We start from the raw sequence: 26,171 nt of genomic DNA, 5'->3' as shown, positions 1-26,171 counted from the left end.
CCATGGCCCAACACTCTATCCACTGAGCCAAACCGGTCAGGGCCCTTTGCCCATTTTTAAAAATTGGATTTTTTTGTGTGTTGATTTGTATAAATTATATGTTTTGGAAAGTAACCCCTTATCAGATGTATCATTGACAAATATGTTCTCCCATACAGTGGGTTGTCTCTTCATTTTGTTTGTTTCCTTTGCTGTACAAAAGCTTTCTAGTTTGGTGTAGTCTCATTTGTTTATATTTTCCTTTGTTTCCCTTGCCTGAGGAGACACATCGGTAAAAATATTGCTATGAGAAATGTCTGAAATTTTACTGCCTATGTTTTCTTCTAGGATTTTTATGATTTTGCAACTTACATTTAAACTTTTAATCCATTTTGAGTTTATTCTTATGTGGACTTTTTAAAGAACCTTTGTCTTTATCTTTGGATCTTGAGTCCTAGGTAGGCGTAAAGAAACACTATTAATTTTCTAAAAGACATTCAGGATCTTAACTAGGATTTTAAGTTTCATGAACCATTGTACAAGTAAAAAAAATCTGAAATAAAAGGTAGAATGGGTAACTAGATGTTGATTCCCAAATTCCTAGTCAATGAACTTGTGGAAACTTTCCATTATGCAAGGACTGTTGGGGAAAGGGGAGAAAAGAGCATTTTGAGCTTGAATTCCAACTAAAACTTGATTCCAACATCTCTAAAATATTAATGCCTTACTTTCAGTTCTGGCAACAAAGAAGACTAATCTGATAATCACACTGTAAATAAAAGCAAGCTTCAACTCCATGCTGTCTATAAAAGATGTTCTTTAATCATACAGATGACCCTTGAGGACATTATGCTAAGTGCAATAAGCCACTCACAAAAAGACAAATACTGCACAATCCCACTTACATGAGGTATCTAAAATGGTCAAATTCACATAATCCAAGAGTGTAATGGTAGTTTCTAGGGCCAAAGGGGAGGGAGAAATGGGGAGTTACTAATCAATGGGCATAAATTTTCAGATAAGCAAGATGAATTAATTCTAGAGATCTACTGTAAATATTGTACCTATCCAACAATAATGTATTGTACACTAAATTTTTATTAAGAGGATGAACCTCATTTTAAATGTTATCACAATAAAATGAAAGTTTTAAAAGGGGATTATCTTTAAATATAAAGACAAAGAAAGATTAGAAGAGGATATATAAACATATGCCACACAAACAGAAGGCATAAGAAAGCTGAAATGATTATTTAGATATTAGAAAAATCACAATCATTTTGGAGATTTTAACATCACTTTATTGGCAAGTCAAAAATATGCTCAACATCTTTAGTCATTAGGTAATTGCAAATTAAAACCACAATAAGATATAACTATACATTTACTAGAATTGCTAAAACTAATTTGCTGACAACACCAAATGTTGGCAAGGTATGGAACAACTAGGACCCTCAAACATAGTGGGAATGTAAAATGGTACAAACACTTTTTAAAAAATCTTTATTGTTGAAAGTATTACATATGTCCCCTTCCCCCCCCCCCCCATTGACCTCTTATAGGTACAAACACTTAAAAACAGTTTATCGCTTTCTTATAAAGCTAGATATACACCTAACACTAACACTTCCGCTTTTAGGAATTACCCAAGGGAAATGAAAACACACATGTACACAAAAACTTGAACACAAATGTTCACAGCAGCTTTTTTCATAATAAAAACTGAAAACAGGCCAGATGTCTATCATCATTTGAATGCATAAATAAAGTGTGATTTATCAATATAGCGAAGTAACACCAAGTGAGAAAAAGGAATGAATCATTGATACACACAGCAAGATGGGTGGATCTCAAAAGAGGCTTCACTGAAAGTACTTACATGTATGAATCCATTAATCTGAAGTTCTAGAACAGGCCAAACTATTATATGGTGTAAAAAATAAGAACATTGGCTGCCTAGGGCAGTGGTCGGCAAACTGTGGCTCGCAAGCCACATGTGGCTCTTTGGCCCCTTGAGTGTGGCTCTTCCACAAAATACCACGGCCTGGGCAAGTCTATTTTGAAGAATTGGCGTTAGAAGAAGTTTAAGTTTAAAAAATTTGGCTCTCTTGCCCTAACCGGTTTGGCTCAGTGGATAGAGCATCGGCCTGTGGACTGAAAGGTCCCAGGTTCGATTCCGGTCAAGGGCATGTAACTTGGTTGCGGGCACATCCCCAGTAGGGGGTGTGCAGGAGGCAGCTGATCGATGTTTCTCTCTCATCGATGTTTCTAACTCTCTATCCCTCTCCCTTCCTCTCTGTAAAAAATCAATAAAATATATTTTAAAAAATAATAATAATAAATTTGGCTCTCAAAAGAAATTTCAATTGTTGCACTGTTGATATTTGGCTCTGTTGACTAATGAATTTGCCGACCACTGGCCTAGAGTATGAGGATGAGGCTATATTGGGCAGGGGCTTGAGAAATCTTTTCATATGATCCAGTAGTCCAACTCCTGGGTATTTACCATAGAGAAATGAAAATTTATGTTCATGCAGAAATTTATCCATGACTGTGTTGAACTAAAAACAACAACAGTCAGTTATTTTTCCAACAAAAATGGGCTCATTGGGGAACGTCAAAGAATTGCAATTCAGGACAAACTATGCCAAAACCATAGGCAAGTGCAGAGAACAAAGGAGAGGAACTGTTTCTTTATAGAGGAATGGGGATATTTGGGAGAGGCTGTTACAAATAGAGTCCATTGGAGAAAATTGGAAGTTGGAAGTGTAGTGGGTTTTCACTGGATGGGCTATGACAGTCTCTCATTGGTTGCCTGGCAATGAGAAAATCTTTTTTGTAGTTCAGTGAAAGACTAGTACACTGGCAGAGAAGCAGTAGGCATAATCAAAATCAAACTACATAGGAAAAAAGAAGTATTATTCATTTTAAAATATGGGTATCAGAGTCAGTTATTAATCTGGCTTTCAGAAACTAAGGCCCCCTTCCCTAGGTATATGCAAATCTAGTGATTTGATGAAGAACCTGGTTGAGAACAGGTTACACACACCAACTAGGGGTTTGGGTGAAAGCCTTTCCAGGGGCACAGTTCCCATGCAAAAATGTTGAGGGGCTAGACCTTGCCTGGTGCAAGCAGCATATGCAAATAGAGAATCCAGGGTCCACCCTGGCCAGGCACCCACTGTTGCTAGGCGACACCTTGTTTACCCAGGTTGCTCAGTGTCGCCTAGCATCTCTAAGGGAACAGGACCAAAAAAACTACTGATCCTTTATGACCTTCATTCCGATTTTGCATCTTTATTGCTTGTCCAATACCCCCCACCCCCATCACTCCTCAATCTTCCTGTCAAAGCCCTTTTGGAGTCAATGCCAACCACTCCGCCCACCCCTCCATTCTGCACGCGGGTTGGCATTGCACCTTCACCCTATCACGATGCCTGAGTCATGGTCTTGCACTCCACCCCAGTGAACACCAGCCTTCTGGGGACGTTGCCAGGCTCTGACTTGCTCAGAGGCGATGGGGGAGTTTTCCATAGCCCAGCCTACCCCCACCCCAGCCGGCCTCTCCCGCCCTGGACCACCCCCTGCACTGTCACCATGAGGGGCTGCTCCTCTCTTGTCATCCCCAACTCCACCCCCGCTCCCAGGGACACACCACCACCAGCCCCGTCCCTCCAACCACCTCCACACAAAGTGACTGAAGCAGGCACATGGGTTTCCTTCAACACTTTATTTTCAATAACTTTGCCCAAGGCGCCAGGCTGCCTGGGCTGTGAGGGGTCGAGGCCCCGGGAACCCGGGTCTTGTTGGGAAGCTACTGCCTGCCCGGGGCCACTTGGGATATGGTGGTGTTCTCGAAGAAGCCGCTGAGCAGTGCGTTGTTGTGGATCGCCATGTCCAGCAGCTCTGGGGTGATGCGCCTGCAGCCGATTTTCTGGGCCTCGTTGCCCGCCAGCTCCAGGACCGTGGCCGTCAGGTACTGGATGATGGCTGCCAGGTACACAGGTGCGTTGGAGCTGAGACGCTGGGTGTAGTGGCCGTCCCGCAGGAGGCGCTCCAGGTGGCTCACAGAAAAGGTCAAATCTGCTCTGGTGGTGCGGCTGCGGTGGCGGTTCCGCCTCTGGTGATCAGAAGACCCTCCCCGGCTCCTTTGCCCAGACATGATGGCGCTGGGGTGCACTGTCTCCGACCGGCCTAGCGCTGCAGTGCTGTGCGGTGCGGTTCAGTGCGGTCAGGTGTAGGAAGGTGCCAGTTGGTCTCAACCGCTCCAAATGGCCAGTACAGAGGCTTCCTGCTCTGTATCCTAGCGACCATGGACCGGCCCCTCATTGGTCCAGGTACAGGCCCTGTAACCTATAAGTTCGGTGAGGTCACTGCTTTCCCATTGGCCCTGGTGGGCCTGGGCCTGGGCCTGGGTTGCAAAGAAGGGATGCTGGCAGCACCCTATGCACCCTTGCCCATGGGACCTTCTCTTTGAGGGAACTCTCACTGTCTACTGGACAGGAATGTTGTACAGAAAAAAACAACAAACATGTGGGATGCAGTGGCACCAGGCATAACTGGTGGTGTTGGACAGCCAGCACAACTATCTACTTCCAAAACATTGGAACCTCCCCAAAAAGAAACCCCTGTAGCCAGTCAGGCAGTCACTTTCCACTGCCCTCCTCCTCCCCTAGACCCAGGCAACCATGAATCTGCTTCCTGTCCATAGAGGCTCGCCTATTCTGGAAATTTCTAGAGATGTAATCACAGAATAAATAGGTGGCTTTTGTGTCTGCCTACTTTCACTTAACATAATGGTCTCATTATGGTTCACCCAGGTGGTAGCATGGATCAGCACTTCATTCCCTTTTTGTGGCTGAATAATATTCCATTGTATGGGTGGACTACATGTTGTGCATCGGTTCCTCAGCTGATGGATGTCTGGGTAATTTCCACCTTCTGGCAGTTGTGAGTAGCACAGCGGTGAACATTCCTGCACAGGGATGTTTGAACACCTGTTTTCAGTTCTTCTGGGTGTATATCTAGGAGTGGAATTGCCAGGCCATATGGTAACTCTATGTTTAACTTACTGAGGAACCGCCCCACTGATTTCCATAGTGATGGTTCCATTTTACACTCCCAACAACAGTGTCTGAGGGCCCCAATTTCTCCATATCCTCATCAAAACTTATTTTCCTCTTGTTTTGCTTCTAATCGCCATCCCAGTGGGTGTGAAGTGGTATCTCATGGTGTTCATTTGCATTTCCCTAATGGCTAGTGATGTTGAGCACGCTTTCCCATTCGTACACCTGCTTTCTCCAACCTGCATCAACTCCTTTGCCCATTTCCCACAACTGGGCTGCTTGTCTTTCTGATGCTGAGTTTTAAGATTCATGATGCGTTCTGGAAAGTAGGCCCTTATCAGATATATGATTTGCAAATGTCTCTCCCATTCTGGAGGTTGTCCTTTCCCTTTCTAGGTAGAGTCCTTTGATGCACAATCGTTTTGCATTTGGATGACATACAATTTATCTGTTTTATAGTGCAGGAGGGGGGTTGGAAATGCTTCTAGTTCTTAAACAGTTTTCACCCTCATTGTTTTGGTGCCCACACCCTTCACCTCCACTTTCAGAGTTACCCTTTGCAGCCTTTGAAGATTCTTCTGGGCGAGGGGGCGGGGCAGAAGGACAGTAGTAGATCAGGATGGTTTGGGGCTTTTCCTACTTAGGGCTTAGGATTCCCTGTTTGTGGCCTTCTGGGGTCTGCTCAGTTAATTACTACTCATCTATCTCCTTTCCTGCTTTTTCAATCTTGTCAAATATAATTTTCTAGTAATTTCAGTAGATTTGGGGAACTTGATAAAGTTATATATGGAAGTATGTGTTCTGCCTCAACTATACCTCATGGTGGGCATGGAGGTCTGCTTGCCTGCCTCATTCACCCTGTGCACTTTTTTTAATCAATCCACTCTCCCTAAAATACTCCAGACTCAGATGGTCTCATCAGGCTCTTTGATCCATTCTGTGACTTTTTTGCCCTTTCAGCTCTCAGCCCCAAGACCACGTACTCCAAATCAACTTCCTAACCATAAACCCTCAGGCCATGCTTGAAGTTCAGATGCCTTGCCAATATGCCTCCACTTCAGAACCTGTCTACTCTCTCTGACCCCCAGCGTTTCCACACACTTTTCCAATTCTGACCCTCATAACTTTACTCTTTCTACGTTAAGTATAATGCTGACTCATATCAGACACAGGCTAGTCCTGGTCCATCCTAATCATTCAAATAATGATATTGGTGACAGTGATAACTACTAAGTGCTGAATGTTTCTTATGTGATGCTCACTATGGTAGACATTTTATACACATGACCTTGTTTCATTCTTCATCACAGCTTTATCTGATAGATGGCATTTATTAGACCCATTTTGTAGATGAAGAATCAGAGGCTCAAAGAGGGCGAGTGGTTTCCCAAAATTCACCAGGCTGGTAAGAAACTGAGATGGAAATTAAACCAAGATCAGGCCAAGCCCATGCTCTTTTTAGGATACTATCCTGCTTCAGTCAAGGCATCAGAGAGGGAGCTGGTAAGCAGAAGGTGAGAAGATACTTAGAGCCTGAAGTGGAAAAATGGCCACCATCAATGGGACAAAAGGTAGATCATGAAGAAAGATGGGGCTAACAAAGAAAAAACTTGACTGACTTCACAGGTTTGAATAGCATTGACCCTGTGATCTTCATTTGTGCACAGGATAAATTACCATGCTTATCTACCCACACAGACAGTAAGTTAGTACACCACTATAAATCATTATGATACTCACCAACATGGGTTAACACATTGCGGGCGGATCATGAGCATTCTTGTGTTTTCATATTACACACTGTTTTACATACATGTTAAAGGCACGTCTTAAAATTAAATACCCATTGCATTTTGAAGTTATTTATTACATGTTCTTACAAGCTAATATCTTTTTTCTTTATTGATTAAGGTACTACATATGAGTCCTAATCCCTCCATTGCCCCCCTCATCCCCTCCACTCATGCCCACACCGCCCCCCGGTGTCTGCGTCCATTGGTTAGGCTTATATGCACGCATACAAGTCCTTTGGTTGATCTCTCCTCCTTACCCCCACCCTCCCCTACCTTCACTCTGAGGTTTGATGCTCTGTCTCTGGATCTGTTTTTGTTCATCAGTTTATGTTGTTCATTATATCCCATAAATGAGTGAGATCATGTGATTATTTATCTTTCTCTGACTGGCTTATTTCGCTTAGCATAATGCTCTCCAGTTCCATCCATGCTGTTTCAAATGGTAAAAATTCCTTCTTTTTTACTGCAGCGTAGTATTCCATTGTGTAGATGTACCACAGTTTTTTAATCCACTCATCTGCTGATGGGGCACTTAGGCTATTTCCAAATCTTAGCTATGGTGAATTGTGCTGCTATGAACATAGGGGTGCACATATCCTTTCTGATTGGTGTTTCTAGTTTCTTGGGATATAGTCCTAGAAGTGGGATCACGGGGTCATATGGGAGTTCCATTTTCAGTTTTTTAAGGAAATGCCATACTGTTCTCCACAGTGGCTGCACCAGTCTGCATTCCCACCAGCAGTGCATGAGGGTTCCTTTTTCTCCACATCCTCGCCAGCACTTGTTGTTTGTTGATTTGTTGATAATAGCCATTTTGACAGGTGTGAGATTGTACTGCATTGTCATTTTGATTTGCATCTCTTGGATGATTAGTGACTTTGAGCATGTTTTCATGTCTCTTGGCCTTCTTTATGTCTTCTTTGGAAAAGTATCTATTTAGGTCTGTTGTCCATTTTTTGTTTGGGTTGTTTATCTTCCTTTTGTTAAGTTGTATGAGTTCCCTATAAATGTTGGAGATTAAAGCCTTATTGGAGATAACATTGGCAAATATGTTCTCCTATGCAGTGGGCTTTCTTGTTGTTTTCTTGATGGTTTCTTTTGCTGTGCAAAAGCTTTTATTTTGATGTAGTCCCATTTGTTTATTTTTCTCTTTAGTTTCAATTGCCCTAGGAGTGGTATTAGTGAAGAAATTGCTTTGGCATATGTCTGAGATTTTGCTGCCTTTTGATTCCTCTAGTAATTTTATGGTTTCCCATCTTATGTTTAAGTCCTTTATCCATTTTGAATTTATTTTTGTGTATGGTGTAAGTTGGTGGTCTAGTTTCATTTTTTTGCATTTATCTGTCCAATTTTCCCAACACCATTTATTGAAGAGACTGTCTTGACTCCATTGTATGTTCATGCCTCCTTTGTCAAATATTAATTGAGCATAGTGGTTTGGGTCGATTTCTGGGTTCTCTATTCTATTCTATTGATCTGAAATATGCCATTGGTATTTTAATGGGGAGTGCATTGAATCTATAGATTGCTTCGGGTAGCATGGACATTTTAATGATGTTGATTCTACCAGTCCATGAACATGTTACGTTCTTCCATCTGCTTATTTCTTCCTCCATCTCTTTTTTCAGTGTCCCGTAGTTTTCCGAGTACAGGTCTTTTATCTCCTTAGTTAAGTTTATTCCTAGGTATCTTAATTTTTTTGGTGTGATGGTAAATGGGATTGCTTTTTTAGTCTCTCTTTCTGTAAGTTCACTACTGGTGTATAGAAATGCCATAGATTTCTTAGTGTTAATTTTGTATCCTGCTACATTGCCGAATCCATTTATTAAGTCTAATAATTTTTTGATGGAATCTTTAGGGTTTTCTATGTACAGTATCATGTCATCTGCAAATAAGGACTGTTTTACGTCTTCTTTTCCAATTTGGATACCTTTTATTTCTTCTTCTTGTCTGATCACAATGGCTAGTACTTCCAGTACTATGTCGAACAAGAGTGGTGAGAGTGGGCATCCCTGTCTTGTTCCTGTTCTTAGGGGAAATGGTTTTAGTTTTTGCCCATTGAGTATGATGTTGGCAGTGGGTTTGTCATATATGGCTTTTATTATGTTGAGGTATGATCCTTCTATTCCTTCTTTGCTGAGAGTTTTTATCAAGAAAGAGTGCTGGATTTTGTCAAATGCTTTTTCTGCATCAATTGATATGACTATGTGATTTTTATCTCTCAATTTATTTATGTGATGTATCACGTTTATTGATTTGTGGATATTGTACCATCCTTGCATTCCTGGGATAAATCCTACTTGGTCATGGTGTATGATCTTTCTGATGTACTGCTGGATCCGATTTGCTAGAATTTTGTTGAGGATTTTGGCATCTATGTTCATGAAGGATATTGGCCTGTAATTCTCTTTCATTGTGTTGTTGTTATCTGGTTTTGGTTTTAGGGTGATGCTGGCTTCATAGAAGGAGCTTGGAAGTGTTCCTTCCTCTTGAATTTTTTTGAATAGTCTGAGGAGGATAGGTTTTAGTTCTTCCTTGAATGTTTGGTAAAACTCCCCTGTGAAGCCATCTGGCCCCGGGCTTTTGTTTGCTGGAAGCTTTTTGATGACTGCTTCAATTTCTTCCATAGTTATCAGCCTATTGAGATTTTTAGAATCTTCCTAAGTTTTGGAAGGTTGTATTTTTCTAGGAATATGTCCATTTCGTCCAGGTTGTCTAGTTTGTTGGAATAGAGTTGTTCATGGTATTTTTAACAATCCTTTGTACTTCTGTGGGGTCTGTTGCTATTTTGTCTCTTTCATTTCTGATTTTGTTTATTTGGGTCCTCTCTCTTTGCTTCTTGATGAGCCTGACTAGAGGTTCATCAATCTTGTTTATCCTTTCAAAGAACCAGCTCTTGGTTTCATTGATCTTTTGTATTGATTTTTTGGTCTCTATGTCATTTATTTCTGCTCTGATCTTTATAATCTCCTTCCTTCTGCTCACTGTGGGCTTTTCTTGTTGCTCTTGCAAATTTTTTAAGTTGTAGAGTTAGATGATTTACTACCATTTTTTCTTGTTTTTTGAGGTAGGCCTGTAGAGCTATAAACTTCCCTCTCAGGACTGCTTTAATTGTGTCCCATAGATTTTGGATTGTTGTGTTTTTATTGTCATTAGTTTCCAGGATGGTTTTAATTTCTTCTTTGATCTCGCTGGTAACCCAATCATTGTTTAATAGCATGCTATTCAGCTTCCAAGTGTTTTAATTTTTTGGATTGTTTTTATTGTAGTTTATTTCTAATATTATGCCATTGTGGTCTGAGAAGATGCTTGATATGATCTCAATGTTCTTGAATTTGGGGAGACTTTGCTTGTGACCCAATATATGGTCTATTTTTGAAAATGTCCCATGTGCACTTGAGAAGAATGTATATTCCGTGGCTTTGGGGTGAAATGTTCTGAAGATGTCAATTAAGTCCATCTGATCTAGTGAGTTTTAGGATTGCTGTTTCTTTGTTGATTTTTTGTCTAAAGGATTTATCCAGTGATGTCAGTAGTGTATTAAATTCCCCTACTATGATTGTATTGTTGTTGATCTCTCCCTTGATATCTTCCAGGAGTTTTTTTTTTTTTTATGTATTTGGGTGCTCTTGCATAGGGTGCATATATGTTTATCGGGGTTTATCAGGGTTATATCCTCTTGCTGTATCGATCCCTCTGGTATTATGAAGTGGCCTTTTTTTTTACTTTTCACTCATTTTTATTTTTGTATTTTTTATTGTGATATACATACACAACATAAAATCTGTCATTTTAGCCATTTTTGAGTTTACGTTACAGTGGCATAAATCATCGTGTTGTGTAACTATCACCACAATTTCCCAAATATTTTTGCCCTCCCAAACAGAAACTCTGTCCCCATTAAGCAATTCCTCCCCATCTTCCTGCCTCCAGCCCCTGGTAACCTCCACGCTACTCTGTCTCTGTGGATTTGCCTGCGCTAGGTACCTCACACAAATGGAATCATACAATTTCTGTCCTGTGGCTGGCTTTCACTTAGCATAATGCCTTCAAGGTAGCATGTGTCAGGACTCCATTCCTTTTCATGGCTGCGCATTTTCTTGTTGGGGGATGCATCACTGTTCCTTTGTGTTGGAGAGGATGTGGTAGGCAGGCATCCATGTGAGACTGTTAGCTGAAAGCACACGCATGGCCTCCCTCTCATTGCCAGAGAAGCTAATAGGAATCCTTCTTTCCTCTGACTTTCCAGATCAAGTTAATTTCCCGTGTGCCCGGTGCCAGCTCTCTCCTGGGCGCTGGGGAGAGCATACCCTCCAGGTCCTCAATTTCGTAAGAGGAGAAAACATCCACCTGATAAAATTTCCCCAGCTGATTACATTTTGGGGGCCATCATTTTTTTAAATAAAAAATCTACACAAGTGAAGATTTATTTTTAAAAATCAGGTAGAATGATTGGAAGTTTAAAAACTCCTATACAGAGAGCATATCCTAGATGAGAAACTCTTCTCTAGTTCCAAGATCTCTATCATCGCGGCTCTCCGAAGCTCAGCGGCGTGAACAGTACCCTCCCTTGCCTGCTCCCTCTGATTTTTTGTCCTTTGCCACGGCTTCCCACAACCCACTTCATCATTTATGCATTCACTAATTAACAAACATGGCAGAGTTAATTATTAACTAATAATTGTAATTAACAATTCAATAAGCATATTACAAGCAATTATTAAATAACAATACTATTAAAATTAACTAACTATTGCTAATAATTATTGTTATAAGTCATTATTTAGGAATTAATGATAAAATAAAAATTGATTAAATGTTGCCATATTTAATGTTGCCATCCACGATTCTTTTTTTAAAAAATAAATCTTTATTGTTCAGATTATTACAGGTGTTCCTCTTCCCCCCCCCCAATAGCTCCCCTCCACCTGATTCCCCACCCCACCCCATGCCCTTACCCCCCGCCACTGTCTTCATCCATAGGTGTAAGATTTTTGTCCAATCTCTTCCCGCACCCCTCACACCCCCTTCCCCCTGAGAATTGTCAGTCCATTCCCTTTCTATGTCCCTGATTCTATTATATTTACCAGTCCATTCTGTTCTTCAGATTTTTTATTCACTTGATTTTCAGATTCACTTGTTGGTAGGTATGTATTTGATGTCATTTTGTTGTTCATAATTTTTATCTTTACCTTTTTCTTCTTCTTCCTCTTCTTAAAGAATACCCTTCAGCATTTCATGTAATCCTGGCTTGGTGGTGATGAACTCCTTTAGCTTTTTCTTGTCTGTGAAGCTCTTTATCTGACTTTCAACTCTGAATGATAGCTTTGCTGGGTAGATTAATCTTGGTTGTAGGTTCTTGCTGTTCATCACTTTGAATATTTCTTGCCACTTTCTTCTGTCCTGCATAGTTTCTGCGGAGAAATCAGCTGACAGTAGTATGGGTACTCCCTTGTAGGTAACTAACCGTTTTTCTCTTGCTGCTTTCAAGACTCTCTCTTTGTCTTTTGCCCTTGGCATTTTAATTATGATGTGTCTTGGTGTGGTCCTCTTTGGATTCCTCTTGTATGGGGTTCTGTGCACTTCCTGAACTTGTAAGTCTATTTCTTTCACCAGGTTGGGGAAGTTTTCTGTCATTATTTCTTCTAATAAGTTTTCAATATTTTGCTTTCTCTCTTCTTCTGACACCCCAAAAATTCGGATGTTGGTACGCTTAAAGTTGTCCCAGAGGCTCCTTACACTATCTTCATATTTTTGGATTCTTTTTGTTTTTCTGGTTGGGTGTTTTTTGTTTCCTCATATTTCAGATCTTTGGTTTGATTCTTGGGGTACGTTGATCTACAGTTGAGTTTCTGTATATTCTTTATTTTAGACAGTGTATGCTCAATTTCTGAATGGTCCTTTTCCATTTTTTTTATATTCTCATTAAGATCCTTAAAGGTCTCACTAAGTTCCTCAGAGGTTTTTAGAAGATTCTTGAGTAACCTTATAAATGTGGTTCTGAACTCTATGTCATCCAGTAGTCTGCTTTCCTCCATTTCTTTCATTCGTGACATGTTTCTTTGTCTCTGCATTTTGTTGCTTCCCTGTGTTGATGGAGTGGCTTTGTGTGGTAGGTGACCTATAGGGGCCAGTAGCTCAGCCTCCCCAATTCCCTGAGGTGGACGCTCTTGGTACACCCCTTTGTGGGCTGAGTGCAAAGTCTTGGTGTAGTTAAGCCTTGATTGCTGTTGGTACACTGGAAGGAATTGACCTCCAGGCCAACTGGCTGTGCGGACCTGCTGTATCTATAATGGAAGAACTGCTGCCCTGGAGACACGCTTATGGTGCAGGACTTGTTTCAGTGGGCCTTTGGTGCTCACTGAGTCTGCCTCTTGAATGTGTCACTTATGGATGTGAGGAGTTGAAATCTGGTGTCTCACACTGACCACTAGGTACACTGGCTTCTGGACCTCCAATGAGGTGCAGGTCAGCTACTGTCTGAGGCCACCCAGCAGGAGCTACAGTGAGAACTACAGTTTTCTCCTCTTTGCTTGGGGTTTGGAGGTTTTGGAGCTGTCTGACCCAAGCTGCAAGTTTGCTAGGTTAAGCTGTGGTAGGGCAGGCCATTCATATGCTAAAGCTGCTGCTTGGAGCTTGGGTGGGTTTGTAGGTTGTGCGTGGCGGGGTCTCAGGGCGTCACTAGGCTAGGGCATGGCAAACAGCGATGGCTGCCAGTTAGCTGGCTCTGTGACTCCAACCGCGTCCCCGTGTCCCACGCCCCAGTGCAGTAAACAATTATTCCTGTGCACAGCTCTGCAAGCAAGCCACCCTCACTTTCCGACCCGATGGCAGACAGTCCAGCTTCTCCCCATAGGAGTTTGGGTCCCCCACGTCTCCCCAGAAACTGGATTTCAGAGTAATCAGGGGCTTGTCTCCCTTCGGGTTGAAAAAAGCAAAGCCTGCCACCAGCCCGGATCGTGTGCCTCCGTACCTCAGCTTTTCCGCACTTGTGCACGTCTCAACGCTCTTTTCTCTTTCCTTCTAGTTGTAGAACTTCCACTCAGCCAGCTTTCCCGTGGTTCTGGGTGATAGATATTTTGTCTTTTAGTTGTAGTTTTGAAATTGTTGTGTGAGGCAGCAGTTTAAGTGTTAACCTATGCCGCCATCTTGCTGAAGTGGCCTTCTTTATGGCCTTCACTTTGAGGTCTATTTTGTCAGATATAAGTATTGCTACCCCAGCTTTTTTTTTTTTCATTTCCATTTGCCTGAAAGATATTTTCCATCCCTTCACTTTCAGTCTGTGTGAGTCCCTTGTTCTGAGGTGGGTCTCTTGTAGACAGCATATATATGGTTCATTTTTTTATGCATTCAGCCATTTGATATCTTTTGATTGGAGCATTTAGTCCATTTATGTTTAAAGTTATTATTGATAGGTACTTGTTTGTAGCCATTTTTATTTTTTGTGCCTGTGTTCCTTCTTCCCTTTTTATTTCTTCTTTTTACACCAATCCCTTTAGCATTTCTTGCATTGCTGGCTTGGTTAGTGATAAACTCCCTTAGCCGTTTTTTGTCTGTGAAGCTCCTTATTTCCCCTTCAATTTTGAATGGCAGCCTTGCTGGATAGAGTATTCTTGGATTCAGTCCCTTGCTTTGCATCACTTTGTAAATTTCCTTCCAGTCTTTTCTGGCCTGATGTGTTCTGTTGAGAAATCATTTTATAATCTAACGGGAGATCCCTTGTACGTAACTTTCTGTCTCTCTCTTGCAGCCTTTAAGATTCTCTCTTTGTCCTGAACATTTGCCATCGTAATTATGATGTGTCTTGGTGTGGGTCTTTTCGGGTTCATCTTGTTTGGAACTCTCTGTGCCTCTGTGACTTTTTTCTTCCCCACCTCAGGGAAGTTTTCTGACATTATTTCTTCAAATAGGTTTTCTAACCCTGGTTCCTCTTCCTGTTGTTCTGGCACCCCTATTATTCGTATGTTGTTTCGTTTCATGTTGTCCCATAGCTCCCTTAGGCTCTCCTCCTGTCTTTTGATTTTTTTCTCCAATTGCAGTTCAGTTTGGGTGTGTTTTGCTTCCCTGTCTTCTAATTTGCTAATTTGGTCCTCTGCTTCTCCTAGTCTACTGTTGAAACTTTCCATGGTGTTTTCTATTGCAGCTATATCACTTTTCATTTGTTCTTGATTCTTACATAAGGTGTTGATTTTTTTCTTCCATCCAGTTTATGAACTCTATGACCCTTATGCTGAATTCTTTTTCTGACATATTGCATGCCTCTGTTTCACTTAGCTGCTTTTCTGGCAATTCCACCTTTTCTTTCCTTTGGGGGTTTCTTTGTCTACCCATTTTTTATCTCACTGATGGATCTAGATGTTGATTCGTGCAGTGGCTGCTCCTTGGGTGGCCGTGGCTCCTCAGGCTGCGGTTGCTCCCTGGGCAGTCGCGGCAGTGGCTGCACCTCAATTGGCAGTGGCTCATCTGGTAGGTGCTGTTCACAGCAGTGGTGACTCCTCTGGCTGGTGGGGGGAGGCTGCTCACACAGCTGCTGCTCCTCGGACAGGGGCAGGCTGCATGCGGCTGCTGCTCCTTGGACAGGGGCGGACTGCTCACATGGCTGATGCTCCTTGGGTGGGGGCTGGCTGCGTGCGGCTGCTGCTCCTCAGATTGGGCGGGCTGCTTGTGATGCTGCTGCTCCTTGGACAGGGGCAGGCCACGTGAGCCTGCTGCTCTTCAGCCTGGGGTGGGCTGCTGCTCCTCGGATAGGAGCAGGCTGCCCACGTGTCTGCTATTTGCATGGTCGCAGCACCCTGGGCTTTCTCCAGGGGTCCTCTGCCCTTCTTGGCTGCAAATTGTCTCACCAGCTGAGTCTCCTTTGCCAATTTGGGGTGGACGTTATTTGTTTCAGCTGCTCATTCTGTCTGCTCCGGGACAAGGCTCGGGACACATCCATCTATTCTACCGCCATTTTGTCCTCTCCAATGAGCAGAAATATTTAAGATTGGCTTTCCATGAAAGGATTTCCATGTGTGAGAAGAAGGAGAAGGGTTGGGAGAATCCCAGTAGCTCTCTTAGCTTTCTGCTCCTGGTTTTCAAGATTTATTTCTGGGGCAGTGGGGCAGGGAGTGGCCAGAGACACCCACCACAGCCCTGCGTCCAGCAGCGCACCTCACTAATATCTTTTTAAAGTATGATACTTTGTAAAAAGTTTTTTGTACTCGTTCAATAGAAACTTACCTGGCCACTGGGTAAAGCTAGCAATAAAACTACTGGTGCACAATGTGTTAAGATGATTTATCACAATCATAAAAGATGCCTGATTATTTTTGTCCAGAAAGAAAGCTTGAATTCTATTAATCAAGCTAAGACTTTATACTGCTTCCTAGCCTGGCACAAAAATGAAGTCATAACAATAAGCCTGAATTGTCAAGAAAGCATGCAGTCATATTTTGCAAACCAAATTTAGGGAATTATGGCCCTAGCCAGTTTGTCTCAGTGGATAGAGTATCAGCCTGTGGATTGAAGAGTCCCAGGTTCTATTCCAGTCAAGGGCACATGCTCAGGTTGCAGGTTCAATCTTCAGTGGAGGGCATACGGAGGCAGCCAATCAATGATTCTCTCATCATTTATGTTTCTATCTCTCTCCCCCTCTCACTTCCTCTCTGAAATCAATAAAAATATATATTTTTTTAAAAAAATTTACGGAATTAGGGAAGAGTAAAATCCACATGGGAAAGATTTACATTGATCGACCTCCCATTCGAGATGGTACAGTGAGTTCATACTATGGAAAGCCTGCCACTCCAAACACATGGCAATGATGGAAAAAAATATTAACAGGTAAAATAAAAAATGAACGGCCAAGACAAAAGAACATTGTTTGTGTTGAATTGGCAGGCTTTGTAGACTGGAAGCAAATACTGATAGCAAGAAGATGAGCTCCTGCAGAGTATAACATTCCAAAAGTACTTGAGTAAGATGAAGCACAAAAGCCAGGCTTATTGCTTCAAGCCAAAGACTAGCATCAAACTATCCAAAACCCACTAACTCCTGAATGCATATCTGACAGAAAAAGAACTACTACCAAGTCTATCAGGGTCATTGGCTCTTGTGAGTTGCAGGCCTACAGAGATGAGGACAAAGACATTGCCTGAAATCACAACTAGGAGCTGAGCTAAGTAACCAGCTGGCTCTGTGAGTGGATCTCCTAAGATGCCCAGGAGCTCTCTGGGGCAGTGATATGAACATGTCCTATGAAATGGTTTTAATCGTAACAACTGACTGGTATTTTGCAAGAGTGCAGTAAGAAGGAAAGGGTGCTAAATAGGATGATTTCCTTCTATCACAAAACTTCTACCTTTGCAACAAGTAAAATTAGAGAAATTGCAAAAACACTTTTTAGAAAGTGAGGGCGTTTTGTTGATGTTTGCAAACTATTTATAAAACTAATCTAGCTATTCTCATGTGTTTTTTAGGGAATTTCCATGTAAGCAAGAAGACAATGGAGTTACATTTTTAAATTATTGAACAATTGAACCCATAATTCTATACCAATTGAAAATATCCCTAGAAAAATAAAGAAGAAATACTTATTAGATGAACAAAAACTAAAAGAATTGTCAGCATACCTACCCTGCGAGATATGTTAAAAGAAGTTCTTTCAGAAGAAATACAATAGAGTTTAGAAACTTGGATATACACAAAGAAATGAACAACTTTGTATATGATATAAAGGAATGTAAAATACAACTTATTTCTCTCATTTTAAGGGTATTGAAAAATAACCCTTTGTTTAAAGCATTAATGGTAGCAATATATGGGCTGTTTATAACATGAAAAATGAAATCTAGGAGAACAATGGCACAAAAAAAAAACGGATACAATTCTTACATTACACAAGAAGTGGTATAATATTACTGGAAAATAAACAGACTACTTATTGGAAACTCAAGATAATGACTGAACTAGTTTAAGAAAAGATGCATAAATTATGTCAATGGATGAGATAAAATGGAATCATATAAATTGCCCAATTAAAACCAGAGAAGGCAAGAAAAGAGGGAAAATAACACAGCAGACCTACAATAAAAATAAAACAGCTACAAATATGATAGATGTTTATCCAATTATATTAGTAACTTCTAATATGAGTATACTAAATACACTGGTAGAAAGAACTTGTCAGATTGCGTTAAAAATTACGACTCAACTATATGGTATCTTCAATAAACCCAACTAGAATATAAACTTATGTAGATTAAAAGTAAAGAGATGAGAAAGGCATAGCATGCAAATGTTAACAAAAAGAAACCTGGATGGGTGTGACATCAGCATCATGACAAAGTGTGACACCCTCTTAGTATTTCCCCATAAGTCTGCAGCTTGTCAGACATCTATAATGCAACAAGAGTTTCTCTGTACAACACACTAGGATCCCTGAGAGATCCACGCATCAGCGCATCTGAATTTGAGCATACTGGAATGCATGGGAGAAGGATGGATGTGGGGGGAGGAATAGGGACAATGCCCACAGACACAGTTTCTCAAACACCGTGACTGTTACCATGATCCCAGTGACCACGGTAGTGTTAGAGGATCCCCAACACCACTTCACCATGAAGGGTAAGATGGGCAGCAGCAGAGTCAATGCCAGAGAATCTGGCTCCCTCCCCCAATGATGGCGGAGCCCCCTAGCAGCAGAAATAAGTCTAAGATTTGCCATGGTGCTAGCAGCCATAGGGAACCAGGCAGCAGCACAGAAGGCTTGCAAACCTGGCTCCTCCCACCTGCCACATCTCCTCACCATGGTGATGATGTTCCAACAACCAGGAGACCCATCACCCTAATTACCCACAGGTTGACTACCAGGGCCACAGAGTGCACCCCTACCCCGCACTGGGACTTTGGAGGTGCAAGTAGTGCAGGTAAGAGAAAACAAAAACTTGCACTATAGCACCATCTACTGGAAGACGTAAAGAAAGAACGCTAATTACCAACCTGATGAATTGCTAAAATCACAATGGTACCTAAATAAGAAAAGTGTTCACTGCTTCAAACATGCCAACAGAGAAACAACCCATCAAGCACCGTGAAAAACTAAGGTTACATGGTAACGCAGAAAGAAAATGACAATTCTCCAGAAACTGAACTCAAACACATGGATTGTGATCTAGAGGATTCCAAATAGCAGTCATGAAAAAAACTCAATGAGATCGAAGAAAACTCAGAAAAGCAGTTCAATGGGATTGGGAATAAAAATAATAAACAGAAGGAATATGTTACCAAGAGATTGAAACTCTGAAAAATACCCAGAAATCTTGGAGCTGAAGAACTCAGTAAATAAGATTAAGGATGTATTGGAACTAGAACAGACCATATGAAAGAGAGAATTAGCAAGCTGGAAGATAAAAATCTAAAAATGATTCAGGTGGAGGGGAGAGAGAACTAATTTTTTAAAAATTAATGAACTATACAATAACTAGCTGATTTCTTTAGAAAGGGAAATATAAGGATGATTGGTATCCCAAAAGGAGAAGAGGAGAAGGGAACAGAGCCTAGTCAAAGAAATAACTAATGAGAACTTTCCGAACCTGGGGAAGGAACTGCACATTCAAGTACAAGGAGCTAACAAAACACCTAATTTTCTCAACACAAAAGACCTTTTCCAAGACAAATTCTATTAAAACTGTCAAAAGTTAATGATGAAAAAGAATTATCAAGGCAGTCAGGGAACAAAGACAGTAACACACACACACACACACACACACACACACACACACACCCCCATTAGGTAATCATCAGATTTCTCAGCAGAAACCCAATGGACCAGGAGAGAGTTAAATGATACATTCAAAATATTTAAAGAGAGGAAACACTAACCAAAATTAATATATACAGCAAAGTTATCCTTTAGATATAAAGGATACATAAAGGCTTTTGCAGACAAGTAGAAGCTGAGGGCATTTACCAACACAGGGCCTGCATTATAAGAAATGTTGAAAGGAGCTGTTCTACCTGAAAAAAAGGCAAAATACACAAAACTTTGAGTAAGATGACAAACAGGCAGGAGCAGAAAAGAATGGCATGTAAACACTTAATTATACAATAAAGGTTAAAGAAAAAATTAAAATATCTATAGCTACTTCAATTTGGTAATGAATGCACAACATAAAAAAGGGATAATTTTTTAAATACATTTTTATTTGTTTCAGAGAGGAAGGGAGAGGGAGAGAGAGATAGAAACATCAATGATGAGAGAGAATAATTGACCGGCTGCCTCCTTCACGACCCACACTGGGGATGGAGCCTGCAATCTAGGCATATGCCCTGACCAGGAATCAAACCATGACCTCCTGGTTCATAGGTCGACACTCAACTATTGAGCCACCACAGCTGGGCCAGGGATAATTTTTTTATAATAAAAACATAAAAGGAAAGGGGGAAATAATGGAAATTAAGTAAGTAAATGAAGATAAGATGCTCTCGGGAAAAAAAAAAGAATTATTATATCTAAAATTTTTTATTACAAACCTCATGGTAACCACAAAACAAAAATCCAGATCTGAGACATAAAACATAAAAAAGAGGAAACAAAGAAAAAGATCATAGAAAAGCACCAAACACATGGATTAGAGAGAGAGAACTCATAGACACAGACAATAGTGTGTTGATTGCCGGGGGATGGTGGAGGGAGGTGGAGGAGGGTATAAGGAGGATAAATGGTGATGGAAAGAGACTTACTTGGGGTGGTGAACACACAATACAATGTACAGATGATACATTGTAGAATTGTACACCTGAAACCTGTATAATTTTGTTAACCAGTGTCACCTCAATAAATTCAATAAAAAGGAAAAAAAAATTTTAGGACACAATGGAGGTACATGATAATCAGAAAACAAAAGATAAAATGGTGGTAGTAAATCCTCACATATGAATAATCAGTCTAAATTTACATAAAATAAACTCATTAATTAAATACCAGAGTAGCTGCATGGACAAGATCCCAATATATCCTGCCTTCTGAAAACCAATTTCAGAGCTAAAGACAAATATAGGCTCAAACTAAAGGGGTGGAAGATGGTACACTAAGCAAATGGTATTAAGAGAAAAGATGGGCCCTAGCTGGTTTGGCTCAGTGGATATAGAGTTGGCTGGGATGGTCCCGGGTTCAATTCCGGTCAAGGTACATACCTTGGTTGCAGGCTTGATCCCTGGCACTGGTCCAGCTGTGTGCAGGAGGCAACCAATCGATGTGTCTCTCTCACATAAATGTTTCTCTCTCTCTCTCTCTCTCTCTAATATATACATATGAATATAAATATATATAAATATATAAATTATATATATCCATATATATCTATAGCTAGCTAGATAGCTAGATAGATAGATAGATAGATAGATCCTTGGGTGAGGATTAACAAAAAAAACCCACCTTTTTTTAAAGAAAAAAGATGGTGTAGCCATACTTATATCAGACAAAATAGACTTAAAAACAAAAAAGTTAAGAGGATATTCTAAGGATAAAGGGAACAATATATTAAGAAAACATAACATTTATTTATGCATATGCACTCAACTTGGGAGCACCAAAATATATAAAGCAATTATTAAAAGACCTAAAGGGGAAATAGACATCAACACAATACTAGAATACTTTAAAACTCCACTTACAACAATGGATAACTCATCCAAACAGAAATTCAACAAGGTAACATCAGCCTTATATGACATATTAGACCGGATAGACTTAATAGATATTTACAGAATTTTTCATCCCAAAGTGTCATAATGCACATTCTTTTCAAGTGCACATGGAACATTCTCAAGAATAGAAAATATGTTGGGACACAAACAACTCTTAATAAGTTTAAGAAGATTGAGATCATATCAAGTATCTTCTGACCACAATGGTGTGAAACTATAAAATCAACTACAAGAAGAAAACTTTAAAAAATTACAAATATGTGGAGATTAAACAACATACTACCCAGCAACTATTGGGTCAATGAAGAAATAAAAGAAGTCAAGGGACCAATGAAAATGAAAATATAACATACCAAAGTCTTTGGAATGTAGCAAAAGTGGTACTAAGAGGGAAGTTTACAGACCTATCTCAAGAAACAATAAAAATCTCAAATAAACAATCTATTATTACACATTAAAGAACTATAAAAAGAATAAAGGAAGCCCAACATCATTATAAGGAAAGAACGTATAAAAATCAAAGCGAAAATTAATAAAATACAGAATAAAAAGACAATCGATATAAATTATTAAAATTTTAGAAGAAAATATTGGAAAAAACCCTTCATAACCTTGGGCTAGGTAAAAAGTTCTTAAATACAACACCAGAAAAAACCCACAACCCATAAAAAATGATAAATTGAACTTTATAAAAATTCAAAACCTTTGCCCTTTAAAAGATATTATTAAGAAAATTAAAAGACAAGCCATAGACTGGGAGAAAATATTTGTAAATTATATATCTGATAAGAGTCTAGTATCCAGAAGAACTCTTACAACTCAAAAGCAAAATGACAATTCAAATTAAAAATGAGCAAAGTACATGAGTAGATATTTCTCCAAATCAGATATACAAATGACCAATAAGAACATTAAAATATGCTCACCATCATCAGTCTTTAAGGAAATGAAAATCAAAACCACAATGAGATACCACTTCACACCCATTAGGATGGCTATAATTTTTAAAAAGAAAACCAAAAATAGAAAATAACAAGTATTGGTGAAGATGTGGAGAAATTTTGAATTTTAATATATTGATTGAAGGAATGTAAAATGGTGCAGACACTGTGGAAAATAATTTAGCAGTTACTCAACAAGTTCAACATAGAGTTACCACATGACCCAAAAATTCAATATCTAGGTACATACTCAAAAGACCTGAAAATGGGTATTCAAACAAAAGCTTGCATGCACATGTTCATAGCAGTACTATTCGCAGTAGTAAAAAAGATGGGAACAATCAACTGATGAATGGATAAACAAAATGTGATATATACATATGACTGAACATTATTCAGCCATCAAGAGTAATATACATACTACAATATGGATGAACCTTGAAAACATCATGATGAGGCCCAGCTAGCATGGCTCAGTGGTTGAGCATCAACCTTGAACCAGGAGGTCACAGCTTGATTCCTGGTTAGGACATATGCCCGGGTTGTGGGTTGGATCCCCAGTGTGGGGGAGTGCAGGAGGCAGCTGATCAATGAGTCTCTCTCATCACTGATATTTCTGTCTTTCTCTCCCTCTCCCTTCCTCTCTGAAATTTATATATATATATATATATATATATATATATATACACACACACACACACACACACACACACACACACACACACACACTGAGTGGCCAGATTATTATGATCTCTGAACACATAATAATGTGGCCACTCAGTGTGTGTGTGTGTGTGTGTGTGTGTGTGTGTGTGTGTGTGTATATATATATATATATATATATATATATATATATATATATATATATTATAGGCCCAGTGCATGAATTCATGCATGGGTGGGGTCTGGCCAGCCTGGCCAGAGGGAGGGGACATGGGCAGTTGGCCAGCCTGCCTGCTGGTCGAACTCCTGGTCGAGGGGAAAATTTGCATATTAGCCTTTTATTATATAAGATATACACTGAGTGGCCAGATTATTATGTGTTCAGAGATCATAATAACCTGGCCATTCAATATATATATATCATAATGAGTAAAAGAAGCAAGTCACAAAAGACCACATACTGTATGATTGCATTTATATAACACTAGAGGCCCAGTGCACAAAATTTGTGCACGGGGGTGGTCCCCTCAGCCCAGCCTGAACCCTCTCCAATCTGGGATCCCTCTCACAATCCGGGACCACTGGCTCCTAACTGCTCACCTGTCTGCCTGCCTGATCACCCCTAACTTCCCCTCCCCCTGCCAGCCTGGTCACCCCCAACTGCCCCCCCTGCTGGCCTGGTTCCCCATATGCCCCCCCACCGGCCTGGTCACCCCAACTGACCCCTGCCAGCCTGGTCACCCCCATCTGCCCCCAACTGCCAGCCTGGTTGCCCCTAACTGCCCCCCCTGCTGGCCTGGTCACCCCTCACTGCCCCCTCTGCCAGCCTGGTTGCTGCCAACTGCCCCCCGCTGCTGGCCTGGTCTCCCCTCACAGCCCCCCCTGCTGGCCTGGTCACCCGTCACTGCCCCCTTCTGCCGGCCTGCTCGCCCCACGCAGCCTGCTGTTCAGTAGTTACTGTGAGGGCGTCCTGACCAATTTGCATATTACCCTTATTAGTATAGACGCCCCATGCAGCCTGCTGTTGAGTTATTACTATGAAGGCATCCTGACCAATTTGCATATTACCCTTTTATTAGTATAGATATTTAGAATAGGCAAATCCATAGGCACAGAAAGCAGATTAGTAGTTGCTAGGGGCTGGGAGAGGTAACAGGGATTAACTGCAAATGGGTAAGAGAGAGATGTCATTGAGGTGATGGCAATGTCTAAAACTGCACTGTAGTCATGGTTGCACCACTCAACAAATTTACTAAAAATCCTTAAAAGTGTACACTTAAAATGAGTCAGTTTTGTGGTATGTAAATTATATCTCCAAACAAGATTTTAAATACCCTGAAAAGCAGAGTAAAAAGATTTGGAAGCAGCCAAGTATCCATCAGTAGATGAATGGATAAAACAGCTGTGGTACATTTACACAATAGAATACTACTCAGCCTTAAAAAGGATGAAAATTTTACCCTTTGCGACAGCATAGATGGATCTGGAAAATATTATGCTAAGTGAAATAAGCCAGTCAGAGAAAGACAAGTATCATATGATTTCACTTATATGTGGAATTTAATGAACAAACTGAACTAACAAACAAAATAGAGACAGACTCATAGATAGAGAGCAGGCAGACAGCTCTAGTAGGAAGGGGTGTTGGGGGTTTGGATGGGTTGAGCAAAAGAAGAAAAAGAAGAGAAAGAATTTGTGGACATGGACAACAGTGACGGGAAGGGTCTGGAAGTGGAAGAGGTATATGGGGGGGGGGGGGGAATGGTGATGGGAAAATAAAATAAAGAAAAATAGTTCATCACTTTGACAGTTTATTAGGCATGATACAGAGCTCCTTGGGCTGCTGCATGTTGTTGGTGCTGCTGCTGCTGTGGTGATGGTGGGAGTGGTGGTTTTCCCATGAGGACTGAGGGCCTAGCAATGATTTGGATCTTCTAAAATAAAATTTTTTAAATCACCAAAAAAGAATGATTCTGGCTTGAAATCTGGAGTAGCAGTGGGGGGCAAACAGAAGTGGGTGGGATTTAAAAATATCCAGGAGGCAGCAGTGACAAGATTTTGCACTGATTAGATTCAGGGAATGGGGAAGAGTGAGGATGCCTCCGACTCAGCATGCTTAAAATTGAATTCCTGTTGTCTTCCCAAACTTACCGTCCCCCGTGCTGCCAATCGCAGTGAGTGGATCAGCATCCTGGCACAAAGTAAGCATTTATTGATTGTCTTTGGAATAAAAGAATGAATGAACAGAGTAAAAATATGACCAAAGCATCCACCAGGTCCTGCCAAACAGCCAGTCCTAGACTCACCCTCCAGGATGACTCAGCAGACGTCTACCACAATTTCCCTCTCATTTATCAGCCGTTTGGGAAATCATCAGGTCCCGTGCCCTGAAGGACACCCACCTGCATATCAGCCACTCCTTACACAGAACCTGCCAGTGTGCACAGATGGGGTTTTGTCAAGAGCCTCTTCTTCTATAAATTCTTCACATGAGGTCAATGGCAGGTGCATGTACAGCCCACATGAGCAGGGGGTACGTTTGGTGATGCAGAAAGAGGGTCACAAAGGTGTCCAACTGGTGGATCTATGTTCACTTTGGCTCTAATCAGAAAGAGACTCTTCCTCCCCAAAAGGTGCATTAATCCAGCACCACCCCCTTCCTGGCAGGCAGAAAACACAGCTGCTAGAAACACTGCAGTCGCTGAGTGATGTTTGGATATTTTACTGCTCTTCCCAGGGTTGCCAAGCAGAGATACACAACTGCCTGTGGTTCCTAACACAGATGCCAAAGCGAGGAAGTGATCCGTCCCAGTCCACACTTCCCAGATAAGGAATGCGGTGGGACACTCAAAAGATGCCCCCAGACTCAACCAGCCCAGCGAACATTCCCTGGTTAAGAAGAGAGAAGTGAAATTTGCAACCCAGAAGGGAAATCTCACAGTGGAAGCAGTAGAATCGGGGGTGGGGACATTTGATGAAGTACACTTTTTTAACCCCCTTTTAGTCAGTATTGTTAGATAAACATCCTTTTCAATGAGAAA

At 40.9% G+C, this 26,171-nt stretch overlaps 2 protein-coding genes across 2 annotated transcripts in view; one reads left to right on the top strand and one right to left on the bottom strand.

Moving 5' to 3' along the window:
• The window catches only part of CLIC2 (chloride intracellular channel 2), an 80,041-nt gene that overhangs the window by 34,376 nt on the left and 19,494 nt on the right, over positions 1-26,171 (top strand). The gene's annotated exons all lie outside the window — the stretch shown is intronic.
• Positions 3,791-4,141, bottom strand: LOC308239787 (histone H2A-Bbd type 2/3-like; the record flags this gene model as incomplete). The annotated part of the gene is made up of 1 exon (XM_080652615.1): positions 3,791-4,141. The coding sequence occupies one exon, from the start codon at positions 4,139-4,141 to the stop codon at positions 3,794-3,796; it is 348 nt and encodes a 115-aa protein (XP_080508741.1). The 3' UTR covers positions 3,791-3,793.

The sequence above is a fragment of the Plecotus auritus genome (genome assembly GCF_963455305.1).
Source record: "Plecotus auritus genome assembly, chromosome: X".
NCBI classification, from domain to species: domain Eukaryota; kingdom Metazoa; phylum Chordata; class Mammalia; order Chiroptera; family Vespertilionidae; genus Plecotus; species Plecotus auritus.
This window is presented reverse-complemented; position numbering and strand designations above follow the sequence as displayed.